This window comes from Ciconia boyciana, chromosome 2 (assembly GCF_034638445.1).
Source record: "Ciconia boyciana chromosome 2, ASM3463844v1, whole genome shotgun sequence".
Classification (NCBI taxonomy): domain Eukaryota; kingdom Metazoa; phylum Chordata; class Aves; order Ciconiiformes; family Ciconiidae; genus Ciconia; species Ciconia boyciana.
The window spans coordinates 8,159,089-8,171,858 of record NC_132935.1 but is presented as its reverse complement, the minus strand read 5'-3'; the positions used below and the strand labels follow the sequence as shown (position 1 = coordinate 8,171,858).

The 12,770-nt window shown below is 42.8% G+C and overlaps 1 protein-coding gene across 5 annotated transcripts in view; it reads right to left on the bottom strand.

The window, feature by feature from the left end:
* ZFAT (zinc finger and AT-hook domain containing) overlaps window positions 1-12,770 on the bottom strand; it is a 151,119-nt gene that overhangs the window by 87,835 nt on the left and 50,514 nt on the right. For 2 of the 5 annotated variants that reach the window (XR_012040711.1, XM_072851840.1), the window contains exon 1: window positions 7,816-8,124. The exons of 1 other annotated variant lie outside the window; for it this stretch is intronic. Coding sequence is in view for 2 of the 4 variants with exons in the window: in XM_072851840.1 (XP_072707941.1) it covers window positions 7,816-7,834 (19 nt within the window). In the remaining 2 variants the exon portion in view is untranslated. Of the gene's footprint in view, window positions 1-879; window positions 1,034-7,815; window positions 8,125-11,171; window positions 11,348-12,770 lie in introns of those variants that run through there. 2 more of the 5 variants (XM_072851842.1, XM_072851841.1) reach the window with 2 other exon arrangements.

Below are 12,770 nucleotides of genomic sequence, written 5' to 3'. Positions count from 1 at the left end.
ATTTAAGAAAGGGTAAAAAACGTTGTGCAGCAGCCAGAGAGAGGAGTGAGAATATGTGAGAGAAACAATTCTGCAGACACCAAGGTCAGTGAAGGAGGGGGAGGAGGTGCTCCAGGCACTGGAGCAGAGATTCCCCTGCAGCCCATGGAGGAGCAGGTGGATGTACCCTGAAGGAAGCTGCAACACACAGAGAGGAGCCCACGCTGGAGCAGGTTTGCTAGCAGGACTTGTGAACCCATGGGGGACCCATGCTGGAGCAGTCTGTTCCTGAAGGACTGCACCCCATGGAAAGGGCCCACACTGGAGCAGTTCATTGAGAACTGTCTCCCATGGGAAGGACCCCACGCTGGAGCAGGGGAAGAGTGTGAGGAGGAAGGAGCGGCACAGACAAAGTGTTATGAGTTGACCTCAACCCCCCTTCACCATCCCCACCTCCAGCCACTGGGATGGGACCACTGCATGTCCCAGGTGCAGCTGCGGGAGGGCCTGGGGTGAGTGAAGTGAGTAAGGGGCTCAGCACCAGCAGCTGGAGTGGGAACACCGGTCACAACCCATGTGCTTGGTGCCAGGTGCTGGGCCAGGGGGACGGGACAAGTGTCTGCATCTTCCCCAAACCTGGTGTGTGGGTGTTGTATTGGAAAGACAGAGGGGCCATGCCAGTAACCTGAGGGATCCGTGAATGTGCGTGTGCTTGTGAATCTCAAGAGTGCTGTGTGTGTGCCTTCACCAGTGACTTTCAATCTCTACCAGCCGAAGAGGAGGACTTGGCTGTCTCTAATATTTTATGTCAGTGCTATACATAGGTGCTGTTGAAAGCAGCGCCTCCCATGTTGGTGTCTCGTGTGTGCTGTGTGCAGAGCGTGTCTTAGGGATACATACTCAGCTTTGCTGCTGGTTGAATCTGCAGGTGGGAAAGCAGCAGCCATGTCCATCAGCCTGCGACGGAGACTCCCCCAGAATGTTGTTTCTGATCTTTCTCCAACAAGTTTTACTTCCTTAAGGTTGTGCTACTCTCAAATCTCCAAGCCCATACCTATAAAGACAGCTAGGCTTGAGGACCAAGGAAAAACAAATCCTACAGTCCCACCTAAATATATCTCAGCACTGGACTACAATATTCAGAGACAACTGCCTAAAATGCAGCACTAATTTCAAAATATTCCTAAAACAATTACTTATTCTTATAAAAACTCCCAATATCTAACACTTTAACAATGTCTACAACTAGGTAACACAAATGTTACAATACAATCAGAAACAAACTGTAGTTTCATCTACTAGCAAAGCATAGCACTGCATTGCTGTCCAACACGCTTATTAAAAAAAAATATATATTTACGTCACTTCAGTACCTGATTTCCTCACTGTCTAGCCACTGCTCTCCCCCTGCACTATGTTATCTTGAAATCTGTAATTATTAGACCACAGCTCTATTAACTACAAGCTGTCTTTATTCAATGGAGTTAAATCTTCCATTATAATACTAAACATTGTAATAATAAGCTAACATGAGAATTACTGAGAAAATACAAGGGTTTCTGTTCAACTTTCAAGTGCAATAAAAAGTGGGTATAATTCTTCCAATAAAACTATTGTTTTTATTAAAGAACTCTTTATATACAAATGCTGAGCATGTAAGATATTGAAGTATCTAAGAACAATAAACAAGACCTTTCCTTGAGAGCTTCTTTACATAGAAGTATTGAAATCATGAGATAACAGTTAATATGAGAGCAACATGTAAAAAGCCAGTAATTTGTGTTTAATACAAGCAATGTTATTTCTCAGCAAAAAAAAATAGTTTGAACTGAACATGAAAGAATCGACACATACAGTACAATGAATTACGATGTCCTATACTAACGACAAATACATTACAAATATTTTTTTTAGACATCAGATCTTATTCCTCTGTGTTAGAGATTTTTTTCATTTTCAATGCTATTTCAAATATATGAAATTTTCAAAAACATGTTATAATGTATCTCTGATTTTTTTTGCTTCACTGGAGGGACAGTTTTTTGTTGTGGGGTTTTTTACTTAATATCTACTTTAATCTGTTTAAAAAAGAAATCAACATATTTTTAAAAATACTGTGAAATGTATGATTATGTGTTTTTAATACCTTCAAGTGATCAGTACTATTTCATAATTTCATCAAAGTGTAAATAATTGTCAGCTGCATTTTCCTATCTTACAAAAAAGGATCTTTAAATGAATGTAACTTTTAATTACATACACTTTAACCTCAGAAGGCTATATTTAGGCATAGATTTATTCCCTAGACCTCTTCCTTGACCTTATAACATTTTAGTTATTTTAATAAAGATGCTGCTATAAACTAATATTATTTATCTTCATTTGATAGAGTAAAAAAGTAAATCAATATCTGTTTCCTGCTATTTTCTCTATTTTGATTCATCAAGAAATTAATATGCAGGATTATGGCATATCTCCAATCAAAAGCATTATCCTCATTAAGTGTTTAAAAAAAGTATATAAAGCCTGCCACTATTGGCTACCATTAGAACAGCAGCATCGCAAGTATTCCATGTTCAAAATTAACAAATTAACTGTACTAAAAGCAGCAGGCCAGAGAGAATAGAAAGCTATTTTAGGGCTTCCTTCATCTGAATTTGAACTATGCTGAACAGTAAGCAACTATTTTTTAATTCACCAGCACAGGATGACTACTGAGACAAAACCTGCAATACAGAGTAAGTTCAGTCAAGGAAAAGGAGCACCTGACCACGTCTGTTCTCACTTTTAGCTGCTAACTAAAATCAGAACAATTTACTTATCATTAGCTAAATGCCACAAACATTTTTTATTTTAACATTAAGAAAGAAACTTATGGCAATGTTGATATAGGATGCATTCCTGCAAAAATGAAAAGATGATAGTAAAATCAATACCACTTAATATGGTTTTATGGAAAACCTAATCATATACATTCAAAATCTTTTCTAACAAGGCCACAGGTTTAGTTTACAAGGTAAACTACATTTATAGAAGCTCTTAGACATTACAGAGAGGTACACAGTATATGAGATTAAATTATACTGAAGTTTGTGAATGTTTCTGATTAAGAAATAAACTGCATTTAAAAATCTATACAATACAAATACACTAGGACAGAGAAAACAAAAGCAGGAAAAAAAAGTACTAGTTAAGGTGCTTGGGACATGACTGCATGATGTGAGCAGAACTAAATTGATAGCTTCATATATACCTAAGGGAACGTTACAAGTTGAGAAAAAATACAGAGGAGCAACGGGCTTCATCCAACCCAAAATTTAACAGATTATGAAAATGTTTTTAAATTAAAGACTGAAGGGTAGGTGACAAGTGCAAAAGACCACAGATCAAGGTGATTCACCTTGCAGTAGTAAAATCATGAAGACTATTTTCAAATCAAGGATGACACAGAAATTAGTAAAACTTTAACAGCAAACAACAAAGAACAGTTGAAACAAATTGTCGGGTTTGTTTTCCATTTCTTTGTAGTTGCTTTTAAAAAGATAAACCTACATACTACTACAATAATGCAAGAAGCCTAATAAGGTGTCAAAAGCAGAATGCCTAGCTGTAGACAAGGATTATTGGCAGACATGCATTCAAACAAGTTTATGAAAAATATTGTTGTGATGCCAGGGGGACACTACCACCTCAAAATATTGAGGACAGAAAGTAGGCTGTATTGTTTGTGAAGCAATGCCATCTGTTAGAAGCAGCTTAGGGCCAAATCTGATTAACAGGCTTTTTTAACAAGTATCAGAATCCCTGAGGACTGAAACACTCGCATTGTACAGAAAAGCACAGTGTTAGGACTACATTAGCAACAGTCTGACCACAATGGTAAGAATGACTGTGACACACTGAAGGGGATAAAAGAGATTACAAAGACAGAAACAACAATATATTGTAGGCTTCAATTACCCTTATGCAGATTGGTTAAGTGTCAGGTCAGGACAGGATGCCAAGATTAAACGTTTAGACACCATTAATGACTGCTTCACACAGCAAGCAGTCAGGGAAACCACAGGAGGAGAAACAGTTCTTGACTTTACCAGCAGTGAAACACAGGACCACATTCAAAGTGACACACTCTGTAACCGTGATTAAAGCAGCACTCAAAAATCCTTTAAAAGAGTGATAAAGAGCCAAATGTTTGTGTTTAACTTCAACAATGTGAACTATATAAAGATAAAAAGCATCTTTCACAAAACAGCAAACGACAAAAAGGACTAGAAAGGTTTCAAGAAGAGTTAAATCCTTGAAAGCAGGATGAAGACTATTTAAAAGCATCATATTTGATGCTAATGATCAAAGAAGATTTTAGAAAGGGGAAGGAAAAAATCTAGCACAGCTAAATAGCAGTGAAAGGAAGCTTTAGTAGAAGAAAACATCTTTATAAAAGTTAAAGTTTTGTCAAACAAGGAAAACAAAAAAAGATTGGAAATTGTGACAAATTAAATGTAAGAACACAGCAAGGCAGGTCAATATGGATAATTTTATCAACTTGAAAAATAAAAAGTAGAATGCAGCATTTTAACACACCTCAACAGTAACAGGCCTGCCTGAGAGCCTGTGTAGTAGAAAGTAATCTGTGTATGAAAAGACCCTTTAAAGAAGGTGAGCCCGTAGAAAAACAAGCTTTTCAATTTGCTGTCGCTCTACAAGGGTTTGGAGAGGTTTTCTATGAAAGATCTCTGAGTTCTGGCAAACACTTTAAAGACAGCCTCAAAACAAAGCTAAGAACCGCACTACTCAAAACCAAAACCTTACAGTTATAGTAGGCAGTCCTATAAAACAGATGTTCCTGTAACACGTAGACCTATAAAAACCAGATACGAAGATTACTGCTGCAAAAGTCCACACCGGGCTTACATCTTTGGATATTGTTCCTCTAACTTGAGAAACTAAAAAACTAAAATAATAATAATTAAAAACTAACCATGAAAAGGTACAAAGGTAAGGACAATTGACAACACAGCACAGTTCCATACGAGAAACAGTTAAATAAATTAGAATTTTTCTGCCTGGGAAGGATGGAGCTGAGGGCTGGAGAAAAGGCAAAGAGTAAAATGAAGAACGACAAAACCACGTGTGTCATGGAGGAGATGACCAGCAAATGATCCCTCTGAAACTACTGTCTGCTCTTTTCAGTTGATCTCTCCTTGCACTGGAAGAAGCAGAGTTCTTCATAGAACTGTAAGACAGGAATGCATCCACTTGGAGTTAAAATTCTTGGAAGGGAAGTCATCAAGAACTGGTAAGTGGAAAGACACTATTTGGGGCTCAGCAAGCCCATAAGAAGGCCTAAGAGAGTCTTCTGGACAAATATCACTGGGTGCTCGCCCTGTTCTTACACTTCTCTATTTAGACATCCATCATGAGTCACTGCTAGAGACACGATGTGTCAGGCATGCCACAAAATTAAGATCCAGATTATTTATGCTTTCTTAGATTTCTTCTAAGTCACAACAGCACTACACAATGTAGACTTTAATACAGCTCAGTTACTACAGCATTCAAATATTACAGTATTTCACCAATATAACACAGTACCTGTGGAAATCTCTAAATATTTGACATAAAGACATCATTAGCTCCAATACAAAGGTAGACAAACAGACTAGTAACAGGCTAGAGTTCTGCTTTTTGGTAGATCAATTTTAGATGGTTAACTTGAGTTACTGGAAGGCTAAGTATCCAGGTGACTTGCTTCAGAGTTGTCTAAGACATTACCAGAAACCAGAGCCTGCCTCATGCCACACAATGGAACAGGAAAAGGGCACAAGGCTCTTATCTCTCTTCTTTGCCTGAAGCACATCCTCACACTCTCACCATAACCAAGCATACTGTATTTAACTAGTCTGTTACTAGATTTGTCAAAAAAACCTTGAGTTTAAAACTACTGAAATTCAGCTAATGAAAGCGAATGAAAGCATATGTATTTTTTTCTTTTACATACATCAGCTTTACAAACGTTCCCAGAACAAGTTAAATAAAGTTCTTCAAAAGAAGACACTGCCTACACACATTTATCTTGGCTAGAATATACAAAATTCAGAACTGGATGAAAAAGGATGTTCTAATAACTACGAAATTATCTGCAGCAGTTTAGAATAATCGGTTTATCAAACATATAAACAAAGTATCTTTCCACCATAAAAAAAGCGCTCCTTAATATATACACTTAAAGTAAGACTTTAGGTTTTTTTAATGTTCTAAGATCGCCCTCACGTGGCTAAATACAACACTGTAGAAGTTACCACTAAAACACACCATCAGACAGTATCGTTACCTAATCCACACTATCAGACACACCGAAAACACTGGGCACCTCTCAAAGAATAAGCACAAACTATGTGACCAGCCATCGGCATCAGGATGCCCTGGCTGAAATGCTCAGAACCTGATTTTTGGAAGCACACTTCACAGAAACGCATCTGGAGGCAGATACAGTTCTGCACCGAACAGGCTGGACACTTGTGACAGTTCTGGGTTCAATTACCCTCAGAACACATTTTATTAAGACAAACGTGCTTGAATAAATTGGATTTATTAGCAGCAGTAGGAGTACTAGTAGAAAGAGAATTAATGTTTCATCTAAAGTTGGATGAGAAGATGAAGCAGTCCTAGAATGCTTTTACAATAGCACTTAAATAACACAGCAGCTGTTAGATATTCTGCTATTTACATACAAGTTTTCTCCTTATAGTGCTGTTCTCTTTGGCATAAAATCCTGTTTGAGTTGTAAACTAATTGTTTGTAAACACTCCATAGGACAGCTAGAAATAACTTAGGATTCTAAAAATTTAAACGTCATCTCAGGGAATGACAACCAAAAGCCAAATTTAAGTATCCGGGGTAATTAACTAGCACTAAATTATTGCAACATCACTTCACAAACTTCTGCTGCAACGAACACACAGGGATTGTGAAATGCAGAAAGCACGTACACAATATTACTATGGCTATCACGTCTGTGTAGTTTACTTACACGCGTAATCCCCATGAAAGTCAGGCCAATATAAGGCACATAAAGGACTGAGATGACAACGCAGTGGAAGCATCTAACTTTAACTTATCTCCCTTCTGCAGCTGAACTTTTAGGCTCTTGAGCTAAAACTATTTACACAAGCTGTCAAAGGAAAGCATGACCGTTTTAAATCCAGACGTGCACTAGTTCAATACAAACAGTAGGCAGCCCGGCAGCTGGTCTTTTCCAGGTGTTCCCCAACATGCCCCTGAACAGGAGCGAGGGGACAGGCAGCCGGGGCTCCTCGGGGCTCCTCAGGGCTCCCGAGCCCGGGCTGCCCCAGCGCCCTCCCAGGCACCACTCGGAGCCCCCTGACCGCAGAGGGACCTGGAGCGGTGCGGGGGCCCACGGCCGCCACCCCCGCAGGGAACCCGCGCTGCGGCAGCCCCGCCGCCTCCCCACACGCACACGGCGGCCCGCGGCCATCCTCAACCCGGCCGTGGGGCGCCGCCCGGCCTAGGCCCCGGCTCCCCAGGTGAGGCTGTCCCACAACACCCCCAGGGCGGCTGGCAGCCGCTGCCTCCCACTCCCCCCGTTTGCCGCCAGCGAAGGCGCGATGACGGCCGGGACGGGGGGAGCAGCAGCCAGCCCGGCTGTGAGGGAACTAGGTCTCGTGCGGATGAAGCGCGACACGAGCCGCCGCCGGAACTACTTTCTCCCCCCCCACTCCCCCAGCCAGCGCCGGCCCTGCTGTAAGAGGATCCGTGCGCGCTCCCCCGCCCTCCCCGGCCCGCCACTTGCGGCCGGCCCCGCGCCGCCTCGCTCACCTGCAGCCGCAGCCTCCATAACCGCGGCGGGGAAAGGGTGGGGGGGCAGCGGGGGAGCTGACTGAAAGCCAAGCGGCGCGGCCTGGTTTAAAAATAAAAGGGAGGGAGGGGAGGGAAGGGAAAAACAAAAATCACTTCCGCGCCAGCGGGCCGGGCTCACGCGGGCTGCGCCGAGGCCCCGCGGGCCTCCCCCTTTGGTGAAGAAAATATTATTTTAATCGGTGGGGGCGGTGGGGGTGAGACTAGCCGGGCGGCGGATTATGGCGAATCTGCCGCGTCCGACACGGCGGCTTCTTCCTCAGCGACGTCGCACAGAGAGCGCGAGGGCAGGGAGGGGGAGAGGGCGGGGCGCGAGGGCAGGGAGGGAGCGCACGCACCGCCCAACGGCTGAGCCGCGGCTGTCGGGCGGCGCCTGCGCAGTTGCGGCGTCGTGTCTTCCCCTCACACGCACGGTCCTGTTCCCTGCTCTCCTGAGCCGTGCCCGTCGTTCCGCCACCGCTTCCCGCGGGCTGCTAAGGGCCGGGGTCCCGGCGGGACGGGGATTAGATACATGGAGGCAAGGGGGATACTTCTGCGGTCACCGCTCAAGCCGCGGTTGGGCCGAGGCTCTGCCTGCTGGGGTGAAGTCACCGTGCCCCTCTCCACAGCCTTGGCCCGGAGCAGCCTCATCCCTGCCCCAGGGCCTTGGGGAGAATGGGATTTGCACCGTTCTCCGTGACACAGCCCTTCCATACCGAAGCCGTTTTAATTTACCACCAACGATTACAAACGCGTGTCTTAATGAACCTGGTACCTTTGCATATTGGCAAAGGATAATTGGACAAGCTTGGAGGAAAATAAGAATTTCCACTATATTAACAAGTCCATAAACATTTGAGATGTGTAGTTCAGGCGGATATTTAGCCTCATTCCTAAGACCGTAACTGTTTACAGGTTTATTTTTATCCCGGTGTACTTCAGAAGTTTTACATTTGCCTCAGTGAGCAGTATATCAACATGTATCAACAGTCTGGTGAATCACCCTAATTTTTTGATTCAGGTCCTAGGTTATGAATTTGGGTATTAAATTATTTCTTTAGGGGTTTTTTTCTTAATAGGATCTTGAAGACAGGTACTTCCGTGATGCAACACAACTAGTACCACTGGAATACTTATAAACATCCACTTCTGCCTCATGTTTTTCTGTTTTGTTGCTTTTCTGTTGTGTTTCTACCCTAACAACCATTGAATACCAGTTTTATCACTTTCACTCCTAAATCATCATAAACGCTGTATGTATTAAATATTAATGAATTTAGTGTTGAATTCCATAATGTCTGTTACTGTAGTTAATTTCAGTACAAATGACTGTGTAGGAATCTCATTATCCTTCCTAAACATTATTATTTTCTTGTCATACTGCAGATGTACTCAATTAAGTGTAAAGAGTAGAAATTGTGAAAACAAGAATTCATTTCAGTATTAATTACAGTAATAAACCTAAATAATTTCCTATTGTAAGAGAAATAATGCATATATATTAACTGAGACATAGCTTATACAAATATTCTTTAAACATCGCTGCTTATATCTCAGTATGCCAAGTAAAATTCAGCCACAGGCAGAAGGCCACAAAACCTATATATTTCTTAGTCCGACAAAACAGTTTTTAACCTAGAAAATATCAGTATGATGATCCACATCACAAATATTGACTCCTGAGCCCCAAACCCCATTCTCCACCACTCTGGGACCGAGCCATCTCTTGCCATCACTTGGGCACTTTCTGACCATCTCTGCTGTATTCCACTGTGTCGTTACCAGTGCTTAGCTGTAAGGGCAACTTGATGATCTTCCTGCCGCGGTGGAAGCGACCTCTCTACCACCACCCCATCTCAAAAAACGGTGGGGGCTAATGTCTGCAATTTTCCTCTTCTTTATTTTCTAGCCTTCTCTGCCGGATGCTGAAATAATTAGGATCTTTAGCCTAACAACCAGCCTCACAGTTTTACCCCATACTTTATTCTTGTCTTTTGGCCTGGGTAGAAAAATCCATCGCGTATAAGGGCTCCTTGAAGCAAATGCCTTTAGATCAGATATAAAAGAAGAGAGAGAACAAACTACACCCCGTAGCCAAAAGGAAGGCAGGTCTCTCCTTAACTCACCAGGACCTATGGGAAGCTGCAGTCAAGGATCTAGCAGGGGTGGGAGCGTGGAGATTTCTAACAAAAACGTTAAGATCAGTACGAATGGAAGTGTGAGTGTGGGGAGCAGAAGGAGCTGAAGAAGGGCATGTGCTCAGCAGGTCATTGATGCCATGGCATGTCTACGCATAGCTCCTCAAGACACCCACATCAGGAAAGCAGAGGGCAGACCGCACCCAGAGAAGACATGAGACAGTAAATCAGCAGTGTTGCCAATGACTCACGGGGTGGGGCAAGGTGAAGGCGCAAAAGATGAAAATTACCGTCAGCTCCTAAACAGCACAAAAGACACATCCAAACACCGAGCTTGCCAGTCGAGGAACAACCAGGAGACACGATGATGGAGACTCAGTGGTCTGTGTCCATTGTCCTCCATGTCACCACAAGTAATTCTGGCTGGACTACCTGAACAAACATCCTTGGTGCTTGTGCGTATGAAAGGGCGAGTGTGAGGAAATGAAATAATTTGTGTGTAAAACAAGGTCACCTCTCCTAGCTGGTGTCACATTCTGCTCTGTTACCCTACTCACAGCATTAAACAGTCTTCTGTTGAGTTTTGCTACATTAGTTGCTGCAGATGCAGATATGTAAGGACAGAGAAAGGTAACTGCCAAGGAGGGCTTGGCCACAGCCAGGCTGAGTCTTGGGCCCCAGCAGAAAGACTTTGACTGAGCAGCTGTACTCTACCAATGCTCACCCCACCAATATTCCTCTTGCTGAGACTGACTTGCATGAGACAGCTAATACAGAAACGTGTTGCTTAGAATTTATGTCAGGAACCCAAATACAAGGTAGAAAGGAAGACCAGACCTTTCCAGAGGCTGTGGTCACACTCCTCTGCTAATTTACTTAATTTGTCTCATTTGATCTGAATGACAGAGCAACATTATAGCAGAGTCATGCATGGATATTCTGAGCTGATGAAAAGCAACATTTAGGAGTCTGCCTTTGTCTTTAGCTTGCTGCCTTGACTTACCCTCTGCACCTCTGGGACTCCTAGTGCCCCTTTTTGCCCCTCTTCCCATCCCTGCTCACTACTGTATCTACCAGCTTCTGGAGAATGTTTTCTACTAGGAGCAATAAAGATGAAAGCACATGCATGCTCAGGCACTCACCACCCATGAAAGGAAGGGATTGTGCTCTTTTTAGGACATGAGTAATATTCATCCTTACCTTGGCATTGAAAGAACATTCTCTGGTCCTTGAGTCACCAAGCCTCACTGTAGCGGATTGATGCACGGACTCTGATCGAGGGGTAAATCGAAGACCCTCTATTGAACTATTACATGGCTTATATACTTTCTAATTGTTTGTACATGCGCTACTGAGAGAACTCTTATTGGTTTATATGATGTCTTGTTCACGCGTCCTTCATGCATTCCTTCAGCTAATACAATTGGCTATCTTTTTGCAACTTTGCAGTTCCTTTCTTCACAACAAAAAATCACACGCTCGCCTTATCTCTCTCCAATGCTATCCACTCCTACTCCTGACACACAGCCTCCTTCCCTCAGGCATAACCCAAACTCTCAGTACTTCAATCTTGTTAACCCTTTCACTCCTGCTATGCCTAATTCCTCCTCACCTCACTACAGCAAGTAGGGTGGATTCTCCTGCCAAGAAAAGTACTTGTCCCAAATCTTTCACATAGTTAGAACCACTGGTTGAGCATCAGTATGACACGTGGTTTGTTACTTTTTACATATACTTCATACAGTTCTGCTTTGCACAATCACAAGCGTGTGTAAAGGCCACATTCATAAAAGCTTATTCTTTACCAAAGATTAAAAATCAGAGCTGGAATCTCTGAGCTTTGCTGTCTGGCCTAGTCAAAATGTCCTGGGAGCTCTGTCTGTTGGAGGTCAGAAGAGGAGGAGAAAAACTATCACTGCTGGGGTGCTTGGCCAGGTCACAGAGCCAGATTAAAGCAAAGTCTTTGCAACTCTGAATCACAGTTTCCACAGCTTAAACAAAAATACCCTTAAGTTCTTCCACAAATTCCACCATGTGCCATCATATTAAAACCCACATAATTCATCACCAGCATGAGTTCAGATTAACTCGTCACACACAACAGCAGATCCAGGTAAGAGGATAACTAGCATCAATTGTAAGTGCCCTCTCAAAGTAGACAACAACAGAAGATACCAAGATACAAAGGAGTTTCAGTGGTATCTTCTGAAAACACAGGAGTAACAGTATTTATGAATCTTGAGTCAGGCTCCTCAAGGCAGTATGGTCTCTATACACTCGTTCCTTCCCTCACCTCAAGAGGGAATCTGATCCTGGTCTGTTTATTCATCTCATTCTGTCCTAGTTTCCTTATTGACTAAGTTCAAGGTCCACTCTCCACCCATGCATTCCCTGTCTTTCCTGCATATCTCGTCTGACCTCTTTCGCTACCTTTCAGCTCCCAGTCCCAGTTTTCATTCACAGGTGTATCTTTCCTGTTTTCCTCAAAGGCTCTTTCCAGGTACTTTCTGCAGTTACTCTCTCGCCCCAACTTCTGTCTAGCCACTCGCAGATAAGCTCCTGCATACACAAGTGTTCATCAAACACAGCCACCAGTTCCCTCTTTTCAGTCCACTGAGTAGTTCCTTGTTCTAGTCTCCATGCCTAGCCAATATCAGTTGACTTCCCCTTAGCCAACTTTCATATAATAATAATGAAAACCCCTACAGAGTGCTAGAGAATGCAAAGTTCACATATAGAGCAGGTTAAGTATTGCATAGGGCTTCAGCCTGCTTCTGGAGCTGGAATCCATGAAGAGAG